Genomic DNA, 16,810 nt, shown 5'->3' with positions numbered 1-16,810 from the left:
AAAAACAAAATAGAGGTGATAAAAGTCCATGCTGAGGAGTTTGGTTTGATCTGGTAATGCTACTTCTGCAGAGATCCCCCAGATCAGTAGTGGCTCCATGTGGAAAAGGGCTTCCTGAGCTAGAGTTGGCAGCGTGCTTTCTTCTATAAATCTAAATCTGTAGATTTCTACCATCACCAGCATAGTGTGTTTGTGAAGTTGATGGTAACAGTGATAACACAAAGCCTTCAGATCTCATGTTGCAGCTGTGCTGATGTTAATCCCTGAGAGTGAACTCTGCGCCATTTGAAAAAAGTTTTGGAATGAAAGTTGCTGCTTCCAGCTTTATTCTTCACTGTTGCACAGTTCATAAGCACCAAGATCTGGGTTCTGCCTTTTGTGGGAGAAAGAATGCAGTAGCGTTTAATTGAAGTTAAAAATGTAACCATATGTTTTCTCACTTTTTCTTCATGGATAATATGTTGTGTTCACCTTGCTTTAAATACTCTTGCAACTTCTCCATCAGAATGTGCGTTGAGGAGTATATTCTTCGCAGTATTTACTAGCGTACAAAAAATAAAAGAAAGAGGCATGTAGCCTTTGAGTTTCAGATTCACTTTTGTGCTGGGGGATTGTTTAGTATTTTTAAGTGCACGGTCTTATTCTCTGATGGAAAAATTCATCTTGCCTTGGCCTTAAAATTCTGTATTAGCAAGGATGTTTTTCTTCCTTTTTCAACTTTGTGTTAGACACATGAGACTCTCTGATGGGATGGAATTGTTCAAAAAAACTTCAGAATAATTTATTGAACAGACTGAATACATAATTTGGGGGTGTGGAATGGATTTTTGTATGCATTTTACTGTCTAATGTTAGTGTCTTAATATTAAGACCTCAAGTACACACCTTATCCACCTTATCCCACTGTTCTGATTATTTTTAAAGCATAGGCATTTTACAGTGAACAAAATGTTATGATCTATTGCCATCATGTGACTACTGTTCACGGAAATAAGCTAAAAATAATTTGTATTAATTAAACTCAACATCCATCCATCCACCTCTAGACGTTCTCAGCTGCATATGGCATTAAATTGCTGCTGTCTTCTTTCCAGTGGGACTAGAACAAATACCGTGGGTCACGATGGAAGCTGGCATGTTCTAACTGTAGGGTAGGAGGAGTTTTAGATTCACAACATCCTTCAGTAAGATAGGATCTCAACAGGAGGAGAAATAGAACCGGTCAGACTCTGTCATCTTCAGCATAAAAATACAGTAAGACAATCCTCAGAAAGCTGCTTTCCTTCAGCACCCCTTCTCCTCCCCGCCCCAGCCCCACTTTGTAAAATACAGCTGGCGCAGGAAGAGCAGCAAGTCTGCCGAAGAATCTGTAGGGCTAGGCAGACCTTAGCAGGAAAAAAAAAAAAAGATTTTTTTTTCCCCCCCCACATGTTCATTATAGAGGAACTTAGGGACGTTCCAGTACTGAGAGCCCTTCCCTAGGGTCTAGTGTAGGGCCATCAGAGAATCTCTCTGAAATGGCAATGTCAGTTGAGAGATTGAAAACAAATAGGTAAGGTAAAACAATAAATAGTCACCAGGACGCAACTTCCCATGAGCATCAATTTTAAGAATAAAATAACTGAACTAAATGGTGTGCAGCTGCTTGCTTAGCTCTGCCTTGGTTTCAGAGAACTGGGTGGTGGCCAGCAGGCCAGTTTTTTTAAGTCTGCTGGAAGCAGGGGAACTAGAAACCGGTAAATCTAATGTTCATACCGGACAAGTGAGTAGAAACTTTTACCTAATGGAACTAGCAGGCATGTGGATGAATGGGGTATGCTGGTACCAGCATGGCTTTTGTAAAGGGAAACTGTTGAGAGCTTTTTGAAGAAGCCAGCAGCTCTGTGGGCAAGGTGGACCTGATTCATGCAAATGCCCAGAAAACTTCATATGAAGTTTCTCACTGAAGGCTTTTAAAGAGGCAAAGCTGTTCTAGGATAATAGGGAAAGTCCTAGCCAAAATAAATACTTGGCTCTCTGATAGGAAACACAGGCTTGGAATACACGAGCAGTGAAGAAAGATCACGAGGGGACTCTCTGTGCCTTTGTGGTTAAATATATGACTAATCTGGAAAAGGGATAAATAGTGAGGTGGTTTGTAAGACCACAGTAAGCTTTTTAAGGTAATAAAACTATGAAGAACTGCATAAAGATTTAACGATGCTTAGTACTTGGATGATAAAGACAAGTGGACCTTAAATGTAGGTAAGTGTAGAGCGATGCACGTGGAAACCATCGTAAAATAACAGAATAGCTCCTGAGTGAAGAGTGACTAAACAGATAAGGATTCTTCAGCCTGGAAAAGAAAGGCTGGGGAGGAAGGGTGTCCTAGGGAGGTGTGAGGATGAAGGAGGATAAAATCATAAGTCTAAAGATTTGTAGCCATTAAAAAACACAAACTTGTGAAAGAAAAGTAAATAGAGGGCTCATAAATACAGAGGACTTAACTGTGGTCAGAAAATTGCTTAGCTGCTGATGTGTAGAAGCTTATGTGAGGATGATTTTACTGGATCAAACCATCTAATGTAGTATCCTATTTTGTAACAGTGGCCAACAGCATATACTTAGGGAAGAGGTATGAGATACGACAAGAAGATAATGTTTTCCAAGGATACTCTTGAGGTATTCAGATTTTCACTAGTCTTCCTGCAAGTGTAGGTAAAAATATACATGAGTATGCAGATCGTTGGCCCAATGTTTTAATGAAAGCATGCGTTTTTGTCCGTTCATCCAACTGTGTTTTTGAAAAATGCTCTGGATTTCTGGATGCCATCTGCTTACTTAACACAACTGCTGATACTGAAAAAGTTGCACAGGAGACTGAAGGCCTGTTTTTTTTAATTTTTATTTTTATTTTCCTACCCTGAAGTCTATTTGGATTTTTTTCCCTTCAGTCAACTTCGATTTGTAGATATTTTTCATTAGGCACCCTGAGGTTGGGGGTGCTTGGGTCATTAGGTGGGCTTTGTTAAATTCCTATTTTTATGCTTCATAGGAAGAAGAGCTTTTTCCATTTAACCTGGATGAGTTTGTTACCGTGGATGAAGTAATAGAGGAAGTTGAATCTCCTGTTAAAACCCGTAGAAATCCACCGAGGGGGAAGAGAAAAGATGGTTCTAAAAATAACTCTTCTGAGCCTAGTTCTAAAAGAAGGAAAGGGAAAAGCTCCATAGCACGCGTTGCTGAAAGCGAACTGTCTTTTGTCACTTTGGATGAAATTGGGGAAGAGGAGGATGTGACTGCCCAACTAATGGGAGTTGCTAATTTAGATGCACTAGCTGATCCACAGGGCCTGGTTGTTGTGGATGAAGTAGTTGAAGAGGAAGAACTTACAGGAGAAGCAGTAAAGGACCCACAGTCACTTGTTACTTTAGATGAAATATCTGAACAGGAGGACCTTAGTTTTCGTAAAGATGTCCCTAGGTCAGTTTTTGAGGAGCAAGATTTGAAAGCGGAACCCTTAGTAACTGTAGATGAAATAGGGGAAGTGGAAGAGCTTCCTCTGAATGAGCCTACGGATTTACACATTGAGGATGCAATGAAACAAAAGGAAGATGATAAAGTGACTGTGGAGGATTCTGGAGATTTTGTTTCCTCTCAGGTGCCTGATGATCCCAGTGCTTTAGTGACAGTAGATGAAATACAGGAGGACAATGAGGATACCCCTCTCGTGACTTTAGATGAAGTCAATGAAGATGAAGATGACTTTCTGGCCGATTTCAATCGTTTAAAAGAGGAACTAAACTTTGTTACAGTAGATGAAGTTGGAGAGGAGGATGAGGAAGAAGAAAACCCTTTCATAGGGAAAAATCTGAATGAGGATGAAGATGAAGATATTGTTGCTGTTGCAGGACCAGAAGAGGAAGATACTGCTGCTACTGCAGAAACGGAAGAGGAAGATATTGTTGCTGTAGCAGGACCAGAAGAAATGGAAATTCTAGGAGACATGAGTCCAGAAGAAGAAATTATTTCGATCTCAAAGTCAAAAGGAAAGGAACCTCTCGTAGCTTCCAGAGGGGAAATAGAAAATAAGATGGTTGCAGCAGAGGGACAGGAAAAGGACAGAGAGATCCCTGTAGCAAATAAAGAGGAAGCTGAAAAGTGTGAAATTTTTGTCAAAGTTCATGAAAGAGATACTACAAAAGAAACAGAGACTGACAGCGAACAGCAGCCTGAAGGTGGGGTCTGTTTTATTAACCCATATTAGAGTGCACCTTTCTTTTAGTGCAAAATTAAGTAACACGTTGTTTTGAAAATGTTCTTTTGGTGTTTATGATGGTCAAAGTCAGAGGGGGCTTTATTGAAAACAAATGTGTCAAATGAGACACACCTGGATGCAAAGAGGCAGCAGCCTCCAAGCTGGATCTAGAATATTAATATGTACTTAAGAAAGGGTTAAGACAGGTCTAATACAGATCAAAGTAGGGGGGGTTCTATAACCTGAACACAAAAAAGACTTGACCACAACTTGGGTGAAGGCTATGCCTATGTATTAAAATTTTTGAGCAAAAGAGGTAGACCTAGGAAAGAACTACTCCTTCCTGAATTTGAGAAGCAGAGCAGGAAAACTGGGAAGAGAAGGTAAAGCAGGTAAAAACCTATTAGTGGATGGCTTAACACCTGATTCCAAGAGCAAAATTGAAAACAGATTATAAACAGTTTTCTGAAACAGTTTTTAAAAGCAAGGATTTGTTTTCTGTTAGGTTTAAGTTGAAATAGCGCTCTTGGACCTGGAGCTGGATTAATTCAAGAAAGCTCGGTAGCATGTTTTATGAAGAAGTTCAGATTTTTGTGATCGTAATCACAAAGTTGCGATGAAGCTATTGATGAGAACTCCAGCGGAAAGCAGCTCAGAGCAGTGCTGTTACTTCTGTAGTGAATGCCGTGTTGTCAGGAACACGTGCAGACTGACTCACTCCAACAGCTGTGTTGTAATTAAAAGTTTTGTCTGGTGGCTTGATGTCAGAAGTTTCTGAAAATTGCTATATGGAAAGACCAAACCAAACTGTAGAAAACAGCCGGGGTCGTACAGATGGCGTTTGTTTTGTGAACAGAATACCTCTAAACAAGTAGAAATATTTGTTTTAATGTGCTTTTATGGCCCCCAGAAGATCACCTGGGATCAGGAAGTAAAGAACCAGAGTGTAAGCGAAAGAAAATGGATTCTTCAGATGCATCAAAGACACAGAGTACTGCAAGAGGTAAAAACAGAAAAGCTCACCCCAAACACTGCATGCTGTTCTTGTTAAAGACAGTCATCTTTTGCATTTAAAAATGCCTCGTACAACGACATTAATTTAAAAGCCACGATGTGTAATCCATGTTTTTATTTTGACCCTTACACATCCACATTTAACATATGTTCCTATTGCTGGCTTAATAGCAGCAGCGTTAAAAGTTCATTTTTCCTAAAATTTAATTAAAATATAGTCTATTTTATAATTAACACAATGTAGCATAATATCTACTTACTATTCTCATCCCAGTACAAGTTGTGTTACCAACTTTGTCTCAGTGTATAGGAATTTGGAAACTACTTGCTTCATTTTTAAAATGTGTATCCCAAGATCCACACCCAATATGCTTTTATATAAAACTGTTAATAATCCTTGATGTGTAAAAGAAGTTGCTAGGAAATATGGATCCTTGCCGGATGTTTGTGTAAGATTCTCTGTGATAGAAAATGCTCATATGACCCACTGTAGGACAGAGATTAAACTTGGCAAAGGAATTATATGTAAAATGCTTTAAATAAGATAGTTGCGGTGGATTTCAGATCCAGAATGTCTTTTGTTCTGTCTAAAGAAAAGCGCGTCCCCTTCTCTGTTTATTGGAAGTAAGGCAGGTGACTAGAAGCCTATTTTCAGAACACTGAAAAAAATGTAACTAATTTTCCTCCAGGAATAAAAAAAAAAAATGTACGAATTTGGCTGATTGGATCTGGTATGTGTGTGTTTTGTGTGTTTGAGTTGTGTTTTGTTAATGGGACGTTGCTTACTGTCTCTTTCAGATTTAGATTTCCTTGTTCCAAAGGCTGGCTTTTTCTGTCAGATCTGTTCTCTATTCTATGCAGATGAAATGTCTGTGAAAAATCACTGCAAGACTCCACTTCATCAGCAAAATATGGAGGTAATGCAGAGGCATCTCCAGACACATGGGGAGGAGGAAGGAAAGCATATAGCGTCAAAAATGTTTGCTTTACTGACTGCAAATAATTTCCTGTTGGCTTATGGAGCTTACCTTAGTAGCTCAGGGCTGTTAGCCTTAAATTGAAACACATTTTTTAACTCCTTAAATTAGTCGAGCTCATTATCTACATAGTCTTCCCTGCCTAGGAAGGCACGGGAACAGTCGTTCTTCCCTCCATTTTTTAAAAAATGATTTAAAAAACGATACTTAAAAAATACCCAGTGATGTGTCCAAAAGCCTAATTTGGTCAAATTTCATGGCTTCCTGAAGCTGCAAACTGACTGAAATATGTCACAGATATCAAATAACCAAAATATCAGGCTTCCAGAAAACTTAGATTTATGGTCAGAAGCCCCCCCAGCCCTCATCAGTACATATTGCTGGTGCATCTGGGAGACGGGGATATAGTAGGTACCTAGCTGGGGGGAATAGGCATCTCCTTCCTGTGAGGAGATGCTGGGGAGTGTGTGTATGTGTAAAAGAGTAGAAAACTATGAAGATATTGATGTAGATTTTTGAAAGCTGGATGTAATGAATGTGCAGCCTGTGGTGAATGCTGAATTGATAATTTTTATCTGATGACCAGAGACAGGTATCCAGCAGCAAATGAACTCCTGTTTCCTAATCCTTTGGCTTAGGCTTAGTCAAAATTGCACTCAGGAGCTTTAGCGTGATCAGTAATCGGCATTTGATGGTGTGTGTGTAAGAGAGTCAGTTTGTGAGCAAAAGTGTTGAGTTTTTTCTTTTTGGTATAGAACTCACATTATCGTTGTCAGGAGTTGGCTGCCTTTTGAGTGATACTTTTATGAAATCTGCAGTATATTCAAAACATGGTCATATCATGCCATGAAGAATAATCTTTTCCCTGGCTACCCAATAAGACTTCTTAAAACACTTATTTTTACAGAAATTCATGGCCAAGCAAAAGGAAGAGGACAACGATGGGGAAGAGCGAAGCTCAAGGTGATCAGAGGAAAGAAGAATTCTTTCAGTAATTTAAACTTAGGGTCCAGTCAATTTTGTGTATTTTGTTATGATTTAATTTGTAATTTTGTTTCAGAAGCAAGCACTCATGTTGTATAAATTTGAGCTCAGTGTAGACAAACTAAAAAGAGAAACGTATGGTGGCTTCGATTTGTATATCAAATCATCTGACTTGGAAGAGCCTTCTTTTACAAGTGTCGACACGAAATAAATGTTCTTACTGTATAGTTAACACCAGGTGGTTGTGTTTGGTGTGGTTTATTATGTTTTGTTAACTTTGTAGGTCACAGTAGAGGCTATTACGGAATTTATTCCAGAGATCCATCTCTGGTGGTGCTTTACAGAGCTCAGCAGATGAAGTTTCGCATGCTACATATGTTCCAGCAGTTCCTCTTACCGAACTGAAATCGGTGACCTTTGTGGTAAGGATTTCAGTGAAAGTGTGGTCAGGCCCTGTTAAGTTGTCTGTTACTATCTGTTCCTCGCGGCCTCTGGAGTACGTGGTCAAGTAGGAGGATAAAAACAAAGCCAACAGGGGGAGCAAAGCATGTACCAGAACTGCATTTACTTGCTCGTTGTTATTGCTGTCAGTCAGGTGGCGGGAAGTCCAGTACTATTTCTCCTGGGTGAATGAGTTTGCTGGTTTATTTTTGATTGTTCCTTTTTCCCTCTGTGAAAGAGTTTGTTCCGGTCTCCAGGTTAAAGCATGTGAAACGCTCAGCAGCATTTCTGAACTTTGTAACCCGCTCTTGAACATTGCGTTCTGATAAGTCTGCATCTCCGGTTTGTGTGCTCATAATGCTGGTTTGCAGTCTGCATCATGGGTAACTTTCATTTGAGCTTTTATTTTTCAGCTAGCTAATTATATATTGAAAACAAATTATATTATATAATTATATAATTATTATATATTATACTATTATATATTAAATTATATTATATATTGACATTTATTTAAAAGGTTGCTTCTTAAAATCCATCTTTGTAACTGCTGCTCGTTCAAACTTTGGATAATTGACTTTGGATGAATTCTGTTCCTAAACAAGTGTTTCTGCATGTCCAAGGAAAGTGAAAGTGGCTTGGTGGTTCTCTGTGGTGGGGATGTTGCAGGTCATACCTATACAGCAGTTGGTACAGAAATCCTTGTATCTTCAGATCTCTGATCAGTAAGGGGCCAAGCTAAACTCCTAAGGTAACTGAGCTCTTGCTTTAGCAAAAGAAGCACCTGCATCTAGCTGATGCCAAAATGGGGCTTTATGGGAATGACCTACATCCGTCAGACTCACAGGACCTAGCTCCTTTGAGAGTAAGGATTAACAGACAGGTGTACTTATGTTTCCTATATTGAAGTCCATTACGATGCTGGAGCACAACTGCTACACTGAATGAGAGTCAGTAAGCTTCTTTAAATACGCAGCGCCAACGTATATGCAGCAAGGACAAAGCTTGCTCTGGAGACTCCAAAATGAAGACTCTTTTGGGCTGTTCATGGAGTTCACAGAGCAGTGGCACTGTCTGACAGGTAGGTTACTCTGAAAGTCCTGGAAGTCATGAACAGGACCTTATGATTTGGCTGGGTGTTTCTGCTTGGGTGCCAAAGTAAAGGAAGCTTCTGCGAGCAAACTTGCTGCCACTTGCAGGCTCGTGGGTCACTATGCTAGTCTGTCCTGGCCAGTCCGACCCTGCGTGAAAAGATAACTGTCTCAAAAATGCAGGTGAGTGATTTAGCAGGTGAGTGAAAGACTTGGCAAGCCAGAGAGTAGGATTCAGCGTAATAATGTGTGTGCGCACACATGCATCTCTCTCTCTCTCTTTTTCCCTCTCCATTTACTGTTGCAGAGACTGTACTGTATTCTGAAGTGGGGAGCAGTTCAGCGAAGTATTCAGTTTCTATGGAGCTAATAGCAGCTCATGTATAAAACAATAAAAAACCAAAAACTCCTGTCTAAAATACAAACTGGAATTTAGTAAGCGAAAGAGCCTACAGAGAACTTCCTGCACCACGTCCTCTCCCGGTGGCTGGGTCTGGCCGGCCGAGCCGTGCAGCTGAACTGCCCCATCTCGTCCCATAACAGGCTGTCAGGAGAGTCTGGAAACTGCAGGGAGGTGCCAACAAAATCCTATGCTCTTCTGCAGAGCTCAGGAGCTTTGCAGTGCTTTTTTTTGGTGGTGTGGTTTGGGGTTTTTCATTTTTGTTTTTGGGACCAGCGTGTAGGACAGCTTTCTACCCCAATGAGTCCCGTTTTCTTCACAGTGCAGCTTTGTATTTGCATTTCTGAGTTTTCCGAGTTCCTCTCTGTGGACTCGGGAGGCAAATTCTTACCATAATTTCTCTTTGCTGCCTTATCTGTGTCGAGGACAAAACAAGGATCTCTTTCATTCCTGCTTCTGCCTTGCAAGCTTCAGGCAAATTTTGCTTTCACCCGAATGTAGGAAAGACTGGGGAATGAACGAATACCCCGTGCCCTCGGGAATGCCAGTCTTGTCTGTGGCGTGCTGGTGGCTTGAGCCGAGTGGCACAGGTGCATGACACCCGGTGTGTCTGTCGCTCAGCTCCCCAGCCTGGTTCACAGGCAGCTGGGCAGCTATTGAGTGGGAACCGCTGACTTCTGTGGGTTGCAGAGGGGTTGGGAGTGATGGGAGCAGCCTCAGCACCCGCCTTGGTGGGTCTTAGTCCGAGTCCAACTCGGTCACCTCATTTTTTCCCTGTATGCTTAAAGCAAAAGTTTGGGGCAGTTGCACATCTGGCTATCAGCAAGCGATGTGTTTTACCAAGTATTGCTTAGCAGAAGGAAATGAGGAAAGTGTAAGCTTTCCCTGGGCCCATTTTGCTGGTGTTCCCAGAAGTCTTGTACTTCATCAGGAGAAAGAGGCAAAGTGGAGACTGGTTCAGCAGATCATCCGTGCAGCAGGGACTCAGGCTGCAAATACCTGCTGTCCTTCGGTGTCTGGACGAGCAGAGATCCAGCCCTGCTGGTGCCCCCTAAGACAAGCGGACAGCTTCGAGGTGGGCTCGTGTCCACAAGCTCGGCTGCGGCACCACCTGATGCTGATGCTCTGCCTCGCGCTGGTTGTGCTCAGCATCTTGAGTCAGCAGGATAACTGAGCTGACAATTTCCAGCTAGAGCAGGGGTGCCTGTCCTTCCTCCTTTGCTCGGCATTGTCCTTAGCATTGCATGCCAGAGATCTGCCCCCGTGGCACTGGCTGTGCTGGGGATAGGTATTTCTTCCAGGTCTGCAACTCTCCCCGTGAGCGATGACCAAGGCAGGGAGGAATGGCTGCTTTTGGGGGCAAAGGTTAGCTAAAGCCTTGGTTTCTGCTCATGCTGTGTGTTTGCCTACTTGATACCAGCCTAGAGATATGTCAGTTCTGGAGACTTCCTGGTGGTTGGAAAGATGAGATCCGGCACCATCTCCCAGCTTGGCGTGAGGCTGAGCATGCCTCACAGAGGATGCCAAGGTCCTTGGACAGGGGCTTAGTGAGTAAACCCTGGTTCTGGTCCGTGTCCACCTCGCTTCCATTCACGCCTTCCAGGCCCACGCTTGTGCGTGAAGCCCCTTCCTTTGAGACACCAGAACATCTCCATTAAAAACACTAAGTGCTGCAGTGGCCCCAGGGAGATACGTGGGAGCCACTTAACCCAGAAACTTTCAGGAAAATAACGTCCTGTCCCCCCCTCCCTCTCTCCCCCCCCCCCCCCCCAAGCCTGGTATGGAAAAACAAAATCAGAAAAAATATAGGGGGGAAGGGGAAAATAATCTTACGGATTCTCCTACAGGTTCTCGTGTGATAGCGGCTGTCTGAACATTGCCCCAACAAATTTACAGTTGGCTGCACTTCCCATTCGTCCTGCACCTAATGAGTGCTTCGGTTTAAGTGACTAGACTAGAATTGACAGTAATGACAAGTGCTGTGTGCTGAGTGTCCCTATGTCCTCACGGAGCATCCGGAGGGATGTTAGTGCGGTGTCCCGGCAGCAGAAAGTGCAAAGCAAGTCCCCACTGCAGACACATAGGACTGGTGCTTCTACAGGATTTTTTTCTTCCTTCTCTCAAGCTGCGCAGCCCCTTTGCTGCGCGTGGATCCCAGCTGGGCCGGAGCAATACGAGCGTTTGGGAGTTGCCAACGCGGCGGTGGCGTGGACGGATGGTCCCGGTGAGCCAACAGCAGTATAAGCAAGTGCTGGAGAGGCCCTTCCGTGGGGACTCGTGCTAAACAGAGCACGGACACAAGGGGAGGGAAGGGGACGGAGCCCCCAGGGAGGAGCAATAGTGAAGCTGGAGGGAGCGCGGGTGTCCCAGCTTTGCCACCCTAACCAGTGACCCATGCTGTCTCCTGCAAAACATGAGTTTTCAGTTGCCTTTTGGTTTTAATCTTGCTGATTGTAGTGAGGATGCCAGTGACTGTTTATTTCACCCAAATGTGGTTACGCTGCTGCTGGGAGGTTCCAGTTTGGCAGCCCACCTCTGCTTTGGTTACTGTAACGACAGTTTTAATTGCGGTATGTTGGGTTAGTCCCTGGCAAAACCCACAGCTCCAGAAAGTCAGGATGGTCAATTCCGTTACCCAAGAAGCAAGGAGTGGGGAAACTGGTCTGGATAAAGCCAAACTGGGTAGAGTGCACTAAAAGGGCAGTGTTAGCTCTCCCTGTGCTGCAGGAATGGGGCAACCCGGCTGTGAGGAGCTGCAGTGATGTGAGGGCAGCAGACAGACGGGGAGATGGGTCTTGTCCCCAGCAGCCACTGGCCTGTTGGTGGGGAACCATGTGGCCGCAGCGTGGTGCTCCTTCCCACCGCCGTCTCCCTCCCGCGGCAGCTCGGAGACGTGGGAGGACGTGCTGGGAGGAACCTCTGAGCCGACTGCTGGGAAACCCAAGGGTAAAAATAACCTCCCTTTAAATAGCCAGGGTGGCGGGTGCGGAGCGTCACCACCTGCCACCAGGCTTTGGAGCAGGTGCCGGGGCCAGGCTGGCCCCGCTGCCGTGGCGGGTGGGCACCGGGGTGCAGGATCTGCTCCGGGGTTGCACCGGGGTCCAACCGCTCCACTGGGACCAGTGCCGGCTCCCGGGAGGGTGGGACAGTGCCGCTGACACGCTGTGACGGCTAATAACGTACGCGCTGAAATTAGAGGTGTTTTTACCATCCAGCAGTTGGGGAAACTGAGGCAGGGGAAGGTGGTGGCTTTCTCCACGCCTGCGCAGCGAGCTGGGGCCCAGCCGGGACCAGAGCGGGGGGTTCGTCCCTGGCCGGTGCTGCGGGGCTCGCGCTCGGCAGCGATGCTCCGCGCTGGGCCAGGCTGGTCCTGGGAGGGGGGCTCGCCTGTGCGCGGTCCAGCGCAGGAGTGGGCTTTCGTGCGCCAGCGGGAAGGCGCTGGGTGGTTTATTCCTTGTGCACCCATTGCCCCCTCCCTCCCTGCTACTGCTTAGCCCCCAGCAACCGTGCTTTTCCCTCTGAGGAAGGAAGCCTTCTGCGAAGACCTGACCGCAGTGGTTGCAGCAACAGGCTGGGGCGATGCCTGGATGCTCTCCAGCGCGTTCCCAGCTCCGCATCGCTGACCTGGGGTGAGCTAGCCGGGGCCAGGGGGGGATTGCAAGGACGTGTTCCTCGCTGGTGACGACGGGGACCAGCCGAGCCCTGCAGCCACGCTCTCCTTGTGCTGCGCTCGGCATCCTCAGCGCCCGCTGGGACCGCTCCGCATCAGCCTTGCCGCCGTTTCAGAGCGCGCTGCTAGTTCGGTGGGGCTGACGAGGAGTTGCCAAGCGGACCGCGAAGCCGTTTCCTAATTCGCAGCGTCCCGGGGGTCTCGGCCCCTCCATGCTAGGCGCAGCGGCTGCAGCCCGCGCCGGGGGCCGCATCCAGCGGCGCGGCGGCCCTTCCCCTTTAAGAGCTGCCTCGCTGCCTGGGTGTCGGTATAAAAGGGGCCCGTATGGCCCGGCCGTGCGGAGACGGCGCTGCCTGCGGCGAGGTAAAGCCCGGTGCCAGCGGCTGGCGCAGCCGCCCGGCCGAGGCAATGCTCCGCGTCTTCGTCCTCCACGCGGAAAACGTCCACACGCCCGACGCAGACATCAGCGATGCCTATTGCTCCGTGGTGTTTGAAGGTGAGCGGCGGCCGGGGGCTCCGTCCGTCCGTCCGTCCCGGGGGTCGGCCGCTTGGTCCGGCCGTCCGTCCATCCACCCCTTGGGGACCGCTGGGTGATGCCCTGTCTCTCCGTCTGCCTCGGCTGGACCTTCCCCCCCCCGACCCCCCCCGCTCCCCCGAGGCAGGGGTGCTCGGCGGCCCCGGGGGTTGCTCCCCGCACCTCGCAGTGCGCTGAAAGCGTCGGGGCTCAGCGAGGCGCAGGGCACGGCCGGGCCTTGGGGCTCGGCCAGCCGGCAGGAAAGGTCGCTTCCTGCCAGTGCTGAGTCAGGAGGGCTGGCGGCGGGGGGGGGGGGGGACCCGGGGGCTGCTCCGGGGACGCGGCCACCTCCCTTCGCCCCTCTCCTGCCCTCCCGGGCCGGGCGCTGAGCCTCGTCGGGTGCCTTGGCCGAGGGTGGGCCCTGGGGGCTCAGCACCCCCAGGATGGCACCCTGACAGCCGGAGAGCAGCCGCAGTCCCTGGCGCTGGAGCCTCCTCGGGCTCATGTTACCGCACTCCTTAACCCCTGCGGGTGCGCCGGCAGCAAGGCGGGAGGAGGAGGAGGGGGGGAACCAGCACACCCAATCCCCCCCCCCGGCCACCTCGCAGCCGTGCAGCCCCCCCGTCCGGCTGGCTGCGCCGGGAAGCGGCCACCCGCGGACCGCTGGGGGCCCTCGGCAGCCCCGCCGGGATGCTCTGCTCCCCGCGCCGGGCCCCGCGGCCGGCTCGGCTCCGCTCGGCTCGGCCCGGCCGCCGCCCCGCTCCGTGCCGCAGCGCCTGGCTCTATTTCCCAGCGAGCAAACTGCCTTTAAAGTGCTCCAAGCTTTTTTTTTTTTTTTTTTTTAAGGAGGTTGGTTGGGCCGGAGAGCAGCGAGGGAGAGCAGGCAGGCGCCTTTCTTGCAAGACAGTTCCTGCCGCCTCTCCCTGAGCGGCAGGGAGTTTCCAGGAGGGGAACCAGCGCCCCGGCAGCGCGGGGGGCTGAGCCCCGGCGCGGGGTGCGCGTGTGTAACGTGACTTCTCCCCCGCTGCGAAAAGCCCCGATGCGGTTTCCTCCACGTCCAAATGCACTCGGGGAGCAGCCCCAAACTTTGGTTTCTCTGGCGCTGACCCTTGTTGGTTGCCAGAGGTCCTTGAGCGGGTTTGTCTCGTTTGCAATGTCCTGGGCATCTTTTGGATGGAAAAGCATCTTGCTCTGAACTGCTGGCCAGGATGGGATGGGCAGAGGGAGAGCGTGTGCTGGTGCGCGTGTGCTTGTGCCAACGCCCCCCGCAGTTGTCTGGCTGTGCAGGTGCGGGGACCTTCCTCAGGGCAAGGAGGTCCCTGTCCTGTGTTGAGGGGGGCTTTGTTCACGGTTGCAATCATGCAAAGCTGCTGCAAGGATGCCTCACCTGCTGGGCCTGGAGCTTTCGGGGGACATGGGGACGCCTTCCTGCTATGGGAGGAGAGAGAGGCTGGCTCTGTCTCGCCCCGCAGCCACTTCCCAGCCAGGTTCGCCGTGAGACCTCCGGGGCTGAGCTCTGCAGAGGACCCAACATTGCGAGGCATTCGGGGCTCCTGCCCGGCAGGGCATCCCTCGTGGCCCCCACGCTGACGTAGCCCTAGTGGGCTTGATCCGGTGGCATCCTGGCAGTGTGGGATCCCTGGGGTCCTGATGCCACAGCACCCCTGGCTGTGGTCGACCCTGTGGTCTCCCGAGCTGCGGTAATCCTGGCACCTCGGTGCTCCTCGTGCTGCAGCATCCCCGTGGTCCTGATGCTGTGGCATCCCCTGCTGTCGTGATGCCACGGCATCTCCCGTGGTCCTGATGTGCCACCATGCCTGGTGGTGCATTGTCCCTGGGGTCACGATGCTGTGGCATCCTTGCCTCCTGCCTTCCCTAGGGTCCTGATGCTCAGGTATCTTTGGGGTTCCTGCTGCTCTGGCATCCCTAGCAGTGTATCATCCCTGCTCTGGCATCCCTGGGGCTTGCAGCATCCTCGGGTTGGGGGGGAGCCTCCAGCATCCCAGCAGCGCATCCTCCCCAGGGCTTGCAGCATCCTGGTGGCCCAGTGCTCGGGTATCCCTGGGGCTCGCAGCATCCTGGTGCTTGGGTATTCCTAGGATCCCAGCGCTCTGGCGTTCCTGCTTATGTTTCATCCCCGGGTCCTGGGGTATCCTCCATAGCGTTTCACCCCTGGGGTCCTGGTGCTCGGGCATCCCCAGAGCCCCAGCGCTCGGGCCTCGCTGGGCTTCACGTCATCCCGGCGTGCCGGTGCTCTGGCCTCCCAGGTCGCCTTAGGGCCCTGGGAGCTGGCAGCATCCTGCTGCTGCCTCCCGCCCGCCCCCGCCGTGGCGTGTCGGCCCCGCAGCGTGGCCGGCGGCCGCGGCGCGGCGCTCCCGGCGGCGGGCAGGGCCGGAGCGCGGAGCCGCCGGCAGCACGATGCTGCGCTGCCTGCTGCAGCGCGCCGGCCGCCTCCCCGGCCTGGAGAAGGGCGACAAGCAGAGCGACCCCGTGGCCAGCCTGACTTTCCGAGGTGAGGACCCCGCTGCCGCCGGGCTGGGCGCTATCGCGTCCCCGCGCTCCCTCCCCTGCGCAGCCCCTCCAGCCAAGGGGTCTCCCCCCCCCCAACCACCCCCCTCCATCCTGCGCTTTGCTCCGCTCCCTCCCTGCCTCGGGCTCCAGCCAGTTTGCTCCGGGACCCCCTCCGTTAGTCCGAGCGCGTCCCCGTGCCGTGACACCGGGGCGTCCTTGGCGCTGCGTTGGGGAGCGAGCCCTCGGCCGCGGCGGCGGCTTCGGGGCCCCGCGTCGCGCCCCAGCGCCCTGCTCTTCCTCCGGGAGCCGGGGTGCTGCTGCGAGTTTGGTGCTGGCAGAAGGGTGGGAAAACCCGCTGGCGGGCGCGAGGTTCCCGCGCGTCGGCCGGCGCTGGGCTCCCTCCCGGGGGCCGGTTTGGGGACGGCCGTTCGGCCAGAGGAGGGTGGCCGTCTGGCCCCAGCTTGTGCCAAAGCAGCCGAGCGCCGCGGGGAGGTGCTGCTGCGGGGTGCTGTGCTCCCGAGGGGCACCCATGGGTGCCCTTGGCTGCACTTGTGTTTTTTGCTCTGACGGTTGTTTTCTCTTAGCCCCTCGCGGAGTCGGCTGCTAGCGTGAGATTTGTGAAAAGCCTCATCCGGGGGCTTATCCCGCTGCTGCTAATAGAGGGGGGCGGACGCCCTCTGTCCTGGGGGGACACCCAAGGGTGGCACCGTTTGCGGGCTCACAGGGGAGCGGACAGCGACGGGGCGGGAGGGAGGGGGGGTGCAGACCTGGCAGGGCAGAGCACGCGAAAGAAAGAATTGATGCTTTTGCCCTTAGAAAGCGTTTCTTGGAGGATGTGGTTTTATTGACATCATTTTCCAGGGGCTGGAAAATGTCTGTGATTTAAAAAAAAAAAAAAACAAACAAAAAAACCAAACCAAAACCCGCCAGGGGGTTCGTCGCTTCGTGCACGCTGCCGCCAGCGCCGCGGG

General features: G+C 50.2%; 2 protein-coding genes and 1 long non-coding RNA gene across 23 annotated transcripts in view; all 3 read left to right on the top strand.

Annotated features, from left to right (window-relative positions):
* ZNF638 (zinc finger protein 638) overlaps window positions 1–7,449 on the top strand; it is a 57,637-nt gene extending 50,188 nt beyond the window's left edge. For 6 of the 9 annotated variants that reach the window (XM_068943873.1, XM_068943876.1, XM_068943875.1 and 3 more), the window contains exons 23-26: window positions 3,035–4,217; window positions 5,148–5,240; window positions 6,050–6,168; window positions 7,136–7,449. In XM_068943873.1, the coding sequence (XP_068799974.1) occupies window positions 3,035–4,217; window positions 5,148–5,240; window positions 6,050–6,168; window positions 7,136–7,195 (1,455 nt within the window). In that variant the 3' untranslated portion in view covers window positions 7,196–7,449. The remainder of the gene's footprint in view (window positions 1–3,034; window positions 4,218–5,147; window positions 5,241–6,049; window positions 6,169–7,135) is intronic. The other 3 variants (XM_068943874.1, XM_068943877.1, XM_068943872.1) reach the window with 1 other exon arrangement.
* A 907-nt stretch (window positions 7,450–8,356) lies between these two features.
* On the top strand, window positions 8,357–10,698 carry LOC138067261 (uncharacterized). Its single transcript, XR_011141153.1, has 3 exons — window positions 8,357–8,734; window positions 8,853–8,927; window positions 9,052–10,698. It is a non-coding gene; the product is annotated as an uncharacterized lncRNA (long non-coding RNA).
* Window positions 10,699–12,779: 2,081 nt separating this feature from the next.
* Window positions 12,780–16,810, top strand: part of DYSF (dysferlin) — a 120,522-nt gene continuing 116,491 nt past the window's right edge. For 7 of the 13 annotated variants that reach the window (XM_068943888.1, XM_068943884.1, XM_068943881.1 and 4 more), the window contains exon 1: window positions 12,780–13,310. In XM_068943888.1, coding sequence (XP_068799989.1) covers window positions 13,139–13,310 — 172 coding nt within the window. In that variant the 5' untranslated portion in view covers window positions 12,780–13,138. Of the gene's footprint in view, window positions 13,311–15,718; window positions 15,841–16,810 lie in introns of those variants that run through there. The other 6 variants (XM_068943889.1, XM_068943892.1, XM_068943887.1 and 3 more) reach the window with 1 other exon arrangement.

Source organism: Struthio camelus, chromosome 4, assembly GCF_040807025.1.
Source record: "Struthio camelus isolate bStrCam1 chromosome 4, bStrCam1.hap1, whole genome shotgun sequence".
Taxonomy (NCBI): Eukaryota; Metazoa; Chordata; class Aves; order Struthioniformes; family Struthionidae; genus Struthio; species Struthio camelus.
This window is presented reverse-complemented; position numbering and strand designations above follow the sequence as displayed.